Source organism: Phasianus colchicus, chromosome 9 (assembly GCF_987193195.1).
Source record: "Phasianus colchicus chromosome 9, bPhaCol1.hap1.1, whole genome shotgun sequence".
Classification (NCBI taxonomy): domain Eukaryota; kingdom Metazoa; phylum Chordata; class Aves; order Galliformes; family Phasianidae; genus Phasianus; species Phasianus colchicus.
In genome coordinates, this window is record NC_143444.1 from 23,791,501 (window position 1) to 23,805,531 (window position 14,031).

The 14,031-nt window shown below is 43.7% G+C and overlaps 2 protein-coding genes across 2 annotated transcripts in view; one reads left to right on the forward strand and one right to left on the reverse strand.

Annotated features, from left to right (window-relative positions):
* Positions 1 to 42: 42 nt before the first annotated feature.
* On the reverse strand, positions 43 to 8,103 carry KLHL27 (kelch like family member 27). The gene is made up of 8 exons (XM_031604828.2): positions 7,786 to 8,103; positions 7,173 to 7,604; positions 6,924 to 7,079; positions 6,023 to 6,190; positions 4,539 to 4,676; positions 4,125 to 4,247; positions 3,237 to 3,457; positions 43 to 2,329 (listed from the first exon to the last, which is right to left on the reverse strand). Exons 1-8 carry the CDS (start codon positions 8,072 to 8,074, stop codon positions 2,105 to 2,107), a joined length of 1,752 nt encoding a protein of 583 aa, XP_031460688.2. The 5' UTR covers positions 8,075 to 8,103; the 3' UTR covers positions 43 to 2,104.
* A 153-nt stretch (positions 8,104 to 8,256) lies between these two features.
* The window catches only part of MAST2 (microtubule associated serine/threonine kinase 2), a 192,033-nt gene continuing 186,258 nt past the window's right edge, over positions 8,257 to 14,031 (forward strand). The window contains exon 1 of the mRNA XM_090146608.1: positions 8,257 to 8,408. The gene's annotated coding sequence lies outside the window, so the exon portion shown is untranslated. The remainder of the gene's footprint in view (positions 8,409 to 14,031) is intronic.

Consider the following 14,031-nt stretch of genomic DNA (forward strand, 5'->3'; position numbering starts at 1 on the left):
ATAGGCTTGCTTTTGGTCTGAGTCAGGGAAAGATTGCTGAGTAGCTGGGAGCAGTTGATTAAGCCTCCAAGATTCGCTCAAACATCAAAATCAAAGGAAACGGAGAAAAAGCTTCAGACCAACAGCAGACTCCCTCAAGATAATCTGAACCAGGAAGTTTACCGGAAAGGGTGAGAAGTCAATGTATGTAGTTCCCAAATGAGTAAAATATAGCAAAGGCAGTGTTTCTCAAGTGTCTCAAAAAGGTTCCTAAAACATGAATAACAAAACTTAAGAAATATTACCTGTAATTTCATTTCAGAGAGAGCTGTGTGGAGCTGACAAGGCAGCCATGCTTGCAAGAAGCCTCTGACTTTATACTGAAGAGAAATTAATGAGAATTTTACTACAGAAATATGTTATTTACAGCTTGAAGCAGTCTAAATGTATAATCACTCTCTCCTAGCATCCTACCAAAAACAAGACTTCAAGTTAAAGAACAGGACAACTCACTAGGTGAAAACAGCAACGATGCAACTCATTCTGGTAGGAAAACACCCTGTTCAAGAGTATTCCATATTCAGTTATGAAAGTGTATTTTATTACAAAAACTGCTTAAAACAAGTTCAAACTTGAAGAAAGACAAATAGACATAATTAAGGAGTAATTTTTTGAAGTAAAACATATACAATGACTGAGTGATCAGAGAAAACAAATGCTCCATCATCTAGCACATTTTAACCTGGCAATCTCTCAGTCCTGTGTTAGAATGCAAAACCTGGATTCTTAATGTACCTGCAACACCGACTGAGGGCTTTTACTCATACATTAATTTGTTAACCGTATGAAAGAGATGTTGACTTACTCTGAGTGCCCCCTTGTCTCCATAATGCAGGCTTCCTGTTCTCTGACATTCCAGTTGTGATTTCACATTCTAGGGTAACACTGTCTCCCAAGTTCAAGCATCTTTATTTCAGACTCCAATCTGAGTCATCCGTAGCCGTGCAGACAATGCAATTGCAGTGTGCAAAAAGTAACTTCAAGTACAACGTTAATTCCATGAAGCTAGAAATAACTCCAAACTCCTGCAAGTATTCTAAAAGTATATCCAAGCTAAATATGAAATTCCTTAAGGAAAGACACACTAGCATCACTTTAATGCTGAACACAGCTATTTCCACTACAAAAGGCTCTGTTCACTCTAATTTGGAAGAGTATAAGATGCAGCAAGGATGAACATGTGAACCTTGTATAAGAGCATGTATTCAGATGCCAAATCACAGCATGTGTCACACAGCGTAAAACACAGTTAAAGGAAAAAAGAAAAAAAAATGGGCAAAAGGTTTTCCTTACGTTTTTAGTCTAAGAGCCATCCTAACTGCAAAAATAACTCATTTAACAAATGCCATTTCCATTTAAAATAATCAGTTAATACAGAAAAAGAGCTCTATTGCCATCACTGACTCCACTGAATAAAAAAAGCCTGTGCTGAAGTGGAATGACATTATTAGAACTGCAAGAATAACTTTCCATAATAGGAAGTCCTCAGCCACTTACCATCAAAGTTGGAGGTGGCAGGAAAGTAAACAATTAATATTTAGTGCCCATGCTCTGTGGCAGCAGAGCCACACTGAGAGGCTCAAATGCATCTAGGTCTTAAGTGGAGGTACCAAGTCTCTCCTATCTCTTCTTTTTCTTGTTTTCTATCAGTAAAGGACAACTAATGCTTCAAGTGGCCAGCCTGCTTTTATCAGCAGGGAACTCCTAGCCATCCAGAGCAGCCTTCTTCCAGACTGTAAGGCCAGCTAAAGATACCGACTGACACATCTGAGATCTAGTATCTCTACTGTGCTGGAATGATTTCTTCAGAGTTGTACAGGGCAAATTTGCCATTTATTATATCTTAATCCAGTCATAAGAGGCATTCCTACTCTGGGATAAGCCCATTTACTTTGAAGGGCAAGAGTTTTAATATTTCCTTTTGCTTAGGAAAAGCCCTCTGATCTAACCCCCCTGTGTCTCTACTGAAGCTTCTGCTGACAAAAGAGGTTTCTGGCCAATGAAACCAGAAACCTGAGGAGGCAGATGCTCACTCATTCTTTAGATGAGTTTTCTTCCTTGCATTTTACAGCACAGCTACACCTCCTTCACAGCGGCTGGTGATCATGTTGGCAATTTCAGTCCAACTGTCCATGTGAGGGTTATAAACTTCAACAGAGTCAGAGGTTACTGGAGCAGCAAAATCATGACTGGGAGCACGGCCTCCCGAGGCATAAAGAAATCCATTCACAGTCACAACACAGACACCAGCTCTTGGCATCTTCATTGGTGCAACTTCAACCCACTTTTCCTAATGAGAACATGAAAAAGTCAACAAGTAGTTTTAGGGTACGTCCCAATTCTGATAAAACAGCTTTTTAACATTAAAGACTGAAACATTTGTTAACTATGCAAACATCACAGGTTCAAATACACTATGTGTATTGTATCAAGTGTGTTATTGATACTGTAATGCCACTTTCACAAGTGGTCCATATCGTGTTAGTCTCTAAAGAACAGATCACATTCTGTCTACACCCCTTCCTTTCATCAGTCACTGCATGATGTAGTCCATCTCCAAAACAGAGAATGATATGCACTTTGAGATGGGAAACAAGGAAAACACTGCAGAACAGAATGCCACGCTGGAATATGTGCTGCTTTTAACACTAGCTTCTGTTGCAAAGAACATCATACAAACATGAGCAATAATAGCCAGGACTAATACTGCATTCAAGGTGACTTTTCTAGTTGCGATGAAACAACCACTACATTTTGATGCAGAAGAAAGATTCTCAAGCTATGCAGCAAAGGGCAACTCTTACTTGTTCTCTCTGGAAAGAGTTCATTCTAGAATTCATTCTATTGCAGAAGGAGAAGGGGAAATTTATTCCACTACCTTTACTTTGTCAAGTATTTACCAAACTATGGAGTATCTGAGCTTGGTTAGCTTTCAGTTTCCCAAAAGCATGCATACAGTTTTCATAAACATATAGCTCTGGGTCAGATCAGCAGAATGCTACAAGCTGGTTAGGACAGACAGACTCAGAGGTCACTAGAACTCCCTCCACCCCCAACCCTCACTTGGATTACCAGCCAATAGGGAAAGCAGAACTGGAAACTATTAGTTTTTTTAGGAAGGAAACAGGCTACTTCCACAGCATTTTACACAAAGTCCACGCAGTCTACATTTCTGAAAGGAAGGGACTCCACCATACCTCTTCAAAGGAGTATCTTTCTACAGTAGCAAGCGCATCTTGAGATTCGTTCCAGCCTCCTACAGCATAGATACAATCGTTGAGAGCAGCTACACCAAGATATGCTCTTCGGGTGCCCATGGGAGGAAGCTCAGACCAACGCTTAGATATCGGGTCGTAGACTTCAACAGAACGCAGCTCTACTCCCTCATGGCTGATACCACCAACAACATAAATCAGACCTGTAGAAATACAATTTTTTCCCTATGTTAGGCTTCATAATATAAAGTTTTGAAAGACAGAAAATGCTTCTCATGGCATCCATGTCAGCTTGCCACTAAGATGACTTAAGAATACCAAATAGAATCCTTTATTTGTCCAGAAGTAGCATACAAAGTTTTTAGGTAAGTAACCCTGAGGCTCAAGCACTAGAAGCTCTGATGAAAGCAATCATTAATCAAGTGAAGGGTGGAGAATTCAGAAGGCTGGAATTTCTGTCAGTACTTGGATCAAATGCATAAGCACACATATAGCTTAGACTTCAGATGCAACTGTCCCAAAATAATCTGAAGAATTCCCACAGGTTGTCAAGAAGACATGCACATGAACCCAAAAGCTGGAGATAAATAAAAGCAATAGCAGGAAGGATAATCAACTTAATATATTAGTTGGACAATCATACCAACAGCCATATATAAACTACTTTCATGAGATAAAAGGCAGCAGACAGAGAAAGAACTCTACAGTATAATTTCTGTAGAAATACATGTTAGGAGGACAAATACGCAAGACAATCTTCTGCACCTGACAGGACAAGACAAAAGTAAGAACTCAGGATCGAAACATAACTGTTTCTGAAGAGTTCCAAGACCCCAAGAGGGTTTTGGAAACAAGCTTAACAATCCTCACCTTGTATTTCACAACATCCGAAGTAATAACGGGGCACAGCCATACTTCCCACCACATCCCAACTATTTTCTTCAGGATCAAATCTTTCAATTGTGTTACCGATCTCTGCTCCAACCCAACCTCCTGCAAATGACAACAAACACGGGAAAGAGTTTAATGGTATCAAGCAGTGTCCAAATTGCAGGTAACACTGTGTGTCCTGCAACAGAACAACATCAATTCTGCTAGGGAAATAAGTTAGAGCTGAACAATAACTAATCCACAAAGACCTGGTGTACTAATGCTCTTGAACAGCTCTTTTTCAAAACTGCAGATTTGCAACATTAAGCCATAAAATTAAAGACCAAAACAATTCACAAGTTCCATGAGTTAACACCTCTAAGATTAACCTCAGCTAGTGGAAAAAAGAATTACCTAAAGCATAGATAGCACCATAGCATGCACACACTCCCAGTCCACAACGAGGATGGTTCATGGAAGCCACAATGGTCCACTGCTTACTGACAGGATCGTAACATTCCGTACAGTCAAAAATCATTGAATCCTTCTCACCTGCATAGTAAGAGAAAGCACAGAGACATGGGAACTACACTGTTTTGCACTGCAGATGCAAATTTTTCAACTCTTTCCAGGACAAAAGAGTGTTAGAATACAAGATTTTCCTTTCAGCTAGCCAAACAGCCAGAACAGCAAAAGCTTCATTGATACCCAGAACTGAATCATCACTTGAAAAAGCATTCATCAACAGTTCCCTGAAACATTACTGAAAACATCAGGAGTGAATAACCAGTGCTATACACATTTTATTTTGCAGCACAACTGACAATTTTCAAGACTAAAGAATGCGTTCCGTGGTGACAAAAACAGTATACATACACATTCCTTACTGACTGGCAGGTAGAGGTACTCATCACATTCTTGTGCAAACACACATAACAAGCCCTTCCAGGTAGGCAGACAAGTAGATGTCTTGCCTCTCATTCTGTGTGCTCCTACTAGATTACAAGTGAGAGAAGAGATGCAATTACCCGTAGTACACAAAACCTGCAGAGTACCTAACACCTCTTGGTATATCTGAACACATCTATATGCTTACCTGAGAGTTGCTATACCACAAGAGGAAAGGAGGTCACTAAGAAATGGCCAACATTGGAACCCTAACCAGTATACTATACCAGTATACAGCAGCAACATAGAGAAACAAGATACCCTAATTCAGTTATTATTGAAGCTAGGATTTATATTACCTACTGCTGGCTTCCTCAGTACTACTTCGAGGAAAAATAATGTTTAAAAACTCTATCCATGATTTCTCCAGTATCTTTTTAACAAGAACAAGACTCTACATCTCTGAAGGACTTAAATTCAGTCAGGAAAACTAGAAGTACTGGACTTTAGACTGTTCAGTGTTAGGCCTATGCAACACTGTAGGCTTACTTTTAAAAAAAAAAAAAAAGCCCATCCCCAAGAGTAAACATGTCCACAAAACACCAATCCCTATCAAGTTAGTAAATCAGTGCAGGACACAACACCAATATTGTCCTGGCTACTTAACCACTTATTTGTGAGGAAATGAACCTTTGCATCTACCAATTCTAGCCTAAGAATGATCAAAATATAACAAAAATCATATTCTTACATTGCAGTTAAGGAACAGAAATTTACTGTACCACTACAGGGCACATATTCCTAAAATAAACACAATCTATTCTGCTTTCTGAAATCACAGCAAGAGACCAACGCCTCTCTCTGAGGCACATCAGCTCTTCAGTTAATTTCATTGGGTACTCTCTTTCAAAAGAACATACATACTTTATATAACAGACATTTACGTAACATTTTATATTACCACTAGCATTATGAATGTTCCCAAAGTAAGTGCTTGTTTAAGGAGTTACCTCCAATGGCATACACCATTCCTCCAACAACAGCCACACCCAGCCCGCTACGGGCCTGGTGGAGGGAAGACACCGTAGTCCAGTAGTGGCTGAAAGTGTCAAATCGCTCCACACAGCTGAGGGCTCTGCTGTCACTCCAACGTCCTCCTTGCAGCCGGGTGTACCCTCCTAGAAAGCAAATGGAAAGGTCACAGCTGAGTAAGAGCTTCCTGCTCAACCCCATGATCTTAATATGTAAAACACAGAAGAAAACCCAACAGAAAATTCATAGCAGCAGAACTCTACTCTTAGTAGGAATCAGACTTTTTCCAAACTGCTTAAGTTCTCCATTGGTCAACTTGAAGGTCAGGTAACTTGTGCTACTGCACCTCAATGTATCACTACAGACATTCATATTCTTGGTAAAAGGCAGAGACCAGCCTTTGCTATCTTACAATTCTGTTACTTCTCACAGGGTGAAAAAAAGTATTTCCATTCAATACAATGCTGTAGCTCTGGTGAAAACTTGAGACTGCAAGTATCCCATCAAATAAATATTCTGTACAGAGAAAACATCAACTTTCAGAAAAAAAAAAAACAAGCGCAGGGAATCTGTATATGCCAGTATGCATTTCCTGTAGTGAACCATGCTGACTTGCAGCTTTCCACCCAAGGCAAATAACTTTTAAAAGGGAAATGTAGGCTTTGAATGCCATGTCATAACAGTGCAAAATATGAATGCTCCCTCACTGTGCAATTTTAAGTAGAAAGCAGCCAAGACTGCAACTCAGCCAGATGAAATGTACTGCTCTTTTTGCATCTTCCCACTGAACAAAAAGTAGCCCAGCATTATTGTCAGTATTGTAATACAAGATACTACTTCATCATTTGTTTTATAAGTTTCAAACAGCCACATTCTAACCTACTGCATAAAGGTACTTCCTGGCTTTCCTCCGTGGGCGACCTTTAGAAGCTTGCAGAAAACTGCTGACCTTGTTTTCTTTGGGAGATTTACAGACTTCACAGTATTCTTTCAGCAGAGTTTGCAGGGCCACCCGAAGGCTGAAATCTGGAATACCTTGAGGAAAGAAGCAGATTAGAAAGAAGCAGATTAGTTAAAAACGGCTTGCCTGAAAACAAGCAACCGATACTTCTCGCTTTTTGTGCTCACCTTCTATGTACTTTAGGAGTCTTTGCGCCGGCAACAGAGGGAATCGCACAGGCTCCAGCACTTCCACGACGTACTTCCTTCTTTTTCCCAGATCCTTCAAAATCCATTGCATGGCAGCCAGGAACACCTGGTACTCGTCCTCAATGCTCAGGTCCTCGCTCCGCAGGATCTTCACCAGCTGCTCCTTGCTCAGCGCCAGGAACTCCTCCCCAGCCTGCACCTCCAGGAAGTGCGCGTGGATGTAGCTCTCCGTGAACTCCAGCAGGTCGTGGCAGGCGATCTGCTCGGAGAACTGGAAGAAGCCGATGCAGTTCAGTGGGTCGATCTGGCCCTTCAGGAACTCGCAGCACAGCTCCACCACCTCGCTGAGCTGCAACATGTCCGCGGCGACGATCAGCTCCTGCACGTTGTGCTCGCCGATGCTCACCACGCCTGCGGGCGGGCACAGGACGGCGGAGCTCCGCTGTAAGCCGTGCGCGGGCAACCGAGCGCCGCCAGAGCCCGTCAGCCCCGCGGCCGGACCGCACAGCCCCCCCCACAGAGACCGCCCGCCCCTCCCACACACGGGACCGCCGCCCTCACGGCCCCCCTCGCGGAGGGACCCCCCCGTTACCCGTGTAGATGAAGTCCAGCAGCGCGCGGAAAACGCCCGCCTCGACGCCCGCGATGCGCACCACGTCCCGCCCCGATTCCTTCATGCCGCCCGCGAAGAGCGCCGCGAAGTACGGGCTGCTGGCCGCCAGCACCAGGCGGTGCACGGAGAACGTCTCGCGGCCCACCTCCAGCCGCACGTCGCAGAAGCTCTGCCCGACGCGCAGCCGGTTGATTTGAGCCAGCAGGAGGCGAGCGTGCCGGTCCGAAAAGGAGCTCCCGCCGGCGCTGCCCGCCGCGGCGCACGCCATGACGCTTACTGAGGCGCGACCGCCCCTCCCGCCCTCTGACCGCCCGGAGGGGCAGAGCTCGCGCATGCGCAGCTTCCCCCCCACCCGGGCCTGCAGCGGGCGGTGCTCGCGCCTTTCCGCAGCGCGTGCGCAGTGCGGGTGGCGGGAGTGCGTGCCTTCGTCTGAGGCGTGCGGCGAGAAATGCGTAGAGGCGGCCTCGACCGGCTTCGAAGTGCGGCTGCCTTCGTAGTGCTGATCCTTTGTCTGTGTGCCTGCCCCGTCGCTTGGCCCTGTGGAGCCTGTTTGTTTGCAACTCTGGCCAACATTCCCGTGGACCTGCTCCCTTCTCTGCAAGGTGCTTTTTTTATGTGGGCTTAAATCGGTCTCCCGCTAGGTGACGTTACTGCCTGTGGTGCCGAGGGTGAGGGCAGTCAGCAGGTGGAACAGGCTTCCCGGGGCACAGAGCCTGTTGGAGATATGGAAGCGTTTAGAAAATGCTCTCAGAAATATGGTTTGGATTTTGGGTGGGCCCATGTGGAGCCAGGAGTTGGACTCTGTGTTACCTGTGAGTCCCTTTCTATAAGGGATGCAGTGTGGTTCTCCTTGTGGTGATAGCAGCCTTCTGCACTGCCTTACAGACTCCCACAATCATACCCCTCTCAGGCTTACCTCTGCAGCTGTGATCCCAGACACTGTAATGTGTCTGTGAGGGGGAAACTGACAACCCTTCACTGCAGGATGGCCCCTCACTGCAGGGTAGACATGGAGGCCCTGGAGTGTGTCTAGAGAAGGACAATGGAGCTATAAGGAGTCTGGATCACAGGTCTTATGGGGACCAGCTGAGGGAGCTGGGATTGTTCAGTCTGGAGAAGAGGAGGCTCAGGGAGGACCTCATTGCTCTCTACAACTCTCTGAAAGGAGGTTGTGGTGAGGTGAGGGTCGGCCTCTTCTCCTTGTAGCTGTGATAATGAGAAGTGATGTCCTTAAATTGCACCAGAGGAGGTTCAGGTTGGATATTAGGAACAATTTCTTCTTCTAAAGAGCAGTGATGCACTGGCATAGGCTGCCTGGAGAGGTGATGGTGTCACCGTCCCTGGAGTTGTTCAAGAACTGCAGAGATGTGGCACTGAGGGATGTGGTCAGTGGGCATGGGTGTGGGGTTGGACTAGATGCTTTGGTGATCTTTTCCAGCCTTAATGATTCTGTGATTATATTACATTCTTTTCTGAGGAGAGACCACAGCTAACCTCTGCCTGAGGCAGTTCTAGAGAATGGAATGATGGGGGCTTTGTGTCCTCAGTGTGGCATCATGGTCAGCACTGCTTGAAGGATGGCCAGCCCACACACCTGCTTTCAGTATGGCATCATGCTGCATTTGGGTCTTCCTCTTCATTCCAGTATGGATGCTTCACCACAGTGCCTTGTGGTACCTTGGGGGTGCCTTGGGTCAGAGCTGTTCCTGAGGCAGGGCCATCTTTGTGTAATTCACTGAGTCACTGCATGTCTGGGCACTGACCAAGGGAAGAGCTTCACATACTGAGTTACACCTCTCATTCCTTGGGTCTGAAAAAGCCAGCACTGATACAAAAGCATCCATGCTGAATTTTCCATGACAATTTCAGCAACATGACATGCAGCCAAATTAAAAAAAAAAAAAAAATCAGAGAGCCTCTTGGAGCACTTCCATATCTATTTACTGTGAGTATGGGAAAAGAGAAACATGTCTGCTTGCAGTTACAATGGTCATGGCCCCTCAGGCTTTTCTTGTGATTCAGTATTTCATTGTAATAACTTTTAAATGTGCTTCCAGAAAAGAAATCTGAATTGTGATACTCTCTGGGGACTGTTGCTTTCTCCATTCATCAGCATTTTGTTCTTGAAGTTAGAATTGTTAAAACGACCTTCTGAGCTGGTCTTTAAAAAAACATCCATAGAAAATACATACTTTTATAGAAAAGTAAGGTTTCTGCAGATACATGCGTTGGGTGCATGCTGATATGGCTCAATATAGATTTTAAGCTAGGCTGATAAATTCTTTGAGAATTTTCTTTCATTGATGAATCAGTAAAAGAATCCAGAGCTGTCTTTGTGCTGACATTTTATTCATTGGAAGTGGCCTGTGAGTAAAAGGCTTAGAATTCTTCTCAGTGCTCAGGCGCAGGCTGATGTCAGCTGTTAGACGCTTGGCCAGCATTTGGATTTCACACCATAGTGCCAAATTTACAGGCACAGAATAGCATTGTTGAAACTAATTTTGCCCTGAAGGCCTGTCCTATACTGTGTTAATGTGGCTGACTAGTTGTATGTGCAGAAGAGGGCGCTGCTTCAGCGTGTTTCTTTTATAACCACGCGAAGGCCACACAAGATGGAGTTAATGCTCCCATATGCTATTGTGCATCTCCTAAAGCAGACTAGGGTTTTTTTTTTTTTTTTTTTGTAATAAGTCTGTAAGTACATTTGACAGAGTGAAATTGTGCTGTGTAATGAGAAGCCTTTTGATTAATACCAAGAATGACAACACATCACAGTGAAGGAATTAAAAATGATTTCAGTTTTAATTGAATAGGTTCCTAACATGGTATTTGTCAGTAAGCCAGCTGAGTACTGACTGACCCATAGGACAGGTGTCAAAAAAGGCATGGTAGGTATTCCTCCGTGTGCCCTGCTGCCCACACCTGCACAGAAGTGCTGCTATTGTAATATCAAGACCTCTCAGTGAGAGCAGTCTGACAAGATTTTTAGGCCTTCTTCTGAAAAAGCCCTATGCTGTGCCAGGGGGCTGAAGCACTGCAGTATTCCTTGGAATATTTCATGGAGTCCCTTGCCTGCTCAGATTTCTCTGGTTGAGGGCCTCTTTGAAAAATCTGTCCAGATACCTGGACAGTGTGCTGCTGAATAAGGTGTCTGCTTCCACTCTCAAATCCTGCAGGTGGTGCTGTTTGTACAGGATGATATTTTCTGAACATGCAGCAAAAATGGGTGGCTAATAAGTGTTACTTGTCTGGGTATTGTAGTTCTCTATTATAGGAAGGTCTTAGATTTTTTTTTTCCTCCGTAAGATGAAAGGCTTTTAGTCTCAAAAGATCTACAAGAACAATAATTGATTTGAAAGTGCAGTTTTGCTTTACTGTCTCCTGTACCTGTAGCTTTGGGGATCGTTTTGACATAATATACAAAGAATAATCCCAAAGTGTTTTTTATGATACTTCATTGCTAAAGTTCTCTTTGCAGAGGAGATGTGAAACTCAGACCTTTTCAGCTAAGGTATGAGGTTTGTAGGTATGACAAACCTTGTGGAATGTTTTGTGATAGGGAATCACTTTTCAGTTGCTGTTTTTCAGCTCTTTTCTCATTACCTGCTGTAGCTACCATTTGTATTTTAATACATGTGACCTACCAGATGAGGAGGATTGAATGGCCTCACCAAAAAGGAAAGGAGCTTATATCGTGCATTGGTGTCCAGCTCACAAAACTCTCATAGGATGCAATCATTTTTGCTCAATTTCCCTACATTTTGTAAGAACTTGAAGTAAAACTTCTAGGAAAGCTGAAACTGGAGAAGTGCAGAACCACGAGAGTTTATGCGGATTAGAAATATCTGTAGTGCACTGAACTATGCTTTTTACACTTCCAAGCTACTCTCTTTGTTAAGGCCTAAACGTGCCCACATGTCATGTGAATACCTTTGCATGCATAAAGCAATGATGCAGGTCATCAGTCTCAGCCATGCATGTTTTCTTGGTGAAGTGGTGGAGTTGTGTGCTGTGTGATGAGTCCCTATAGAGCTGGTAATCATGTTGTCTACTCTCAGTCAAAAGCCTCTAATGAGCCAGGGGCACTAGATTCTAATTAGATACTCACACTAACTTCTTGTTGGCTTAGGTGTACTGAAGCCGTAGTGGCTGAAGAAGCTTTCCTTCATGATCTGGATGTTTCCCATCTTAGTAGGAAAATTCATTGTGCTTTACAGTGAGATAACAAGTTTTCCAGACTTAGGCCAGATACGAGAAGGCTCTCTTGGCAGGATTGGGCCAGGCCCATGAGCTATTATTCCTGCAAGATGAGCTTTATTCCTGCAAGAAATAATGCATCTTAACAACTATGCATGTATGTGTAGGGTAAAGATCTGAATTGGAGTTGATCAAAGGTGGAGAAAAAGAGGGCTAGCTTTTCTGCATAGGCAGCCCCAGGACATATGGTTTGCACGAAAACTTGAGGTTTTCTTCCCCCTCCCCTGTCCTGTCTTCCTACTCTCAGCTTTTCTGAACTTTTTTGACTATTTTGGAATTAATTGATTAAGTGATAAAGTACTTTTATTGCTCTCACTGTAATATGGCTTCAGGTAAGGATAACGTTGAGGTAACTGCCTGATAAGAGAGTTGTCAGTTTAAACAGATTCTTAAACTTGTTATTGAGAAACTCTCCCAAGCATCCACTTAGCACTGAGAAGCAAGCTGTGCTGAAGTCCAGCTGAATGGCACCATGCCCTGCAGTGAGCACCCAGACCCAGCAGAGCCACCTGGATGGCAGCACAGCTGGGGAGAGTCTGAGCTGCCAGAGCCTCCAGACAGAATGTGATGTTCACAGATAATGGTGTGTGATTTGAGGAGCACTGGTAGCATTTCAGCACTGTGCTGTAAGCTGCACTTTTACAACTAGTCTTGGTTAGAGAGCTGATGGATGTACGATACAGAACAATCAGAAAAAGAAAAATCTTTAAAGTGTGTTCCAGCAATTCAGGTGTTGTCTTCTGACTTACTTGTGTACAGAGGTTTATATTCAGGGTATTCTTACCTAGCAGGAAGTTTGTTGAAATTCCAGTGAAATAGGAACGTTGTGCAACATGTGACTGACTACAGTTCCCCATTGGTTGGAAGATTCTTGTTTAAGCCAAAGGTCTGGAGGAATTCCAAGCAACTTGATTTAAAGTAAACATCCTGGATGCAGTGTGTCAAATACTAACACAATATTGTTTTAGTTTTTCTCATTTCTCTTGTGGGAATAATCATTCCATGAAGAAGGAAAGTGATCTAATGAGAGAATTAACTCAAGAGCTTGAACATGGAATTAATCACAGCTGTCTGAGAGGGGAACCAAGGCAAACTCCACAGAGAGCTCACTACATTTCCAAGGAAGGAGGCCAAAAGAATGCTAAGACTCAGATAGCTGTTGGTGATCAAAACAGAGGTAGAAGAGAGATGCTTTTAGTAGCTAAAGGGAAGCAAAAATGTGCAGCAGGATGAGTTTCCTCCTTTTGTTTCTGTGAGATGTTACATCTCAATAGGAAGGGATCTCTGCAGCCTATTCTTAGGGGTGTGAGAAAGTGACAGATGGTTTGGGTCTGATCCTCATTGCGTCTTCATGCTTAGCTGAAGCAGGTGATTGATTTCACTGACTGGCTTTTTTATTCACTGTTCGTTGGGAGTGGTCCTGCTGCTTCACCCTGACCTGCTCCCTATGTAGTCGTTATATCAATACTAGGATCGTGTTCTTTCTCTCAGAAAGTATTGCACTTGCATTTACAGAACTTGTGAGCTGATTTTATTGAGAAGATGGATGGAGTTTAATCTCATTACGTAGGGATCTCTGCCTGATACCCACCACATTCCACAGCCTGTGCGTGTAGTGGGGTCATTCCACAAGCAGTGCCTCTGTGGAATGTGAGATCTGTCGTGAAGGCTGTGAGTAATTGCTGGTAGGATGTCTGCGAGTTCTGTGTCTGCGTGCTCAGTGAGTCAGGATGTCCAGGGTTCTGTATATGTTGAAGTCTTAAAGGATTAAAACTTCCACAGTATAATGTTTTGACTGTAAATGGCATCGGTGACTAATACCCATCCCAGCTCCATGGCTGCTCTGCTGTTCCTTTGCTGTGTATCTCCCTGCTTACTTTTTTCCTTGATTTACCTTTCTGCAGTGCAAGCATTTTTCATTTCCCTTTGCAGAGTTTCACCTTTAGGGGCTCAAACTAGTTCTCTGGT

Excerpts from the sequence above, each read along its gene's own strand:
- KLHL27 (XM_031604828.2), bottom strand. The coding sequence starts at position 8,074 with ATGGCGTGCGCCGCGGCGGGCAGCGCCGGCGGGAGCTCCTTTTCGGAC. Across the intron at positions 6,191-6,923 it reads GAAGTACCTTTATGCAGTAG|GAGGGTACACCCGGCTGCAA; the intron begins GTTAGAATGTGG and ends TTTGCTTTCTAG. Across the intron at positions 4,677-6,022 it reads AATGGTGTATGCCATTGGAG|GTGAGAAGGATTCAATGATT; the intron begins GTAACTCCTTAA and ends CTTACTATGCAG.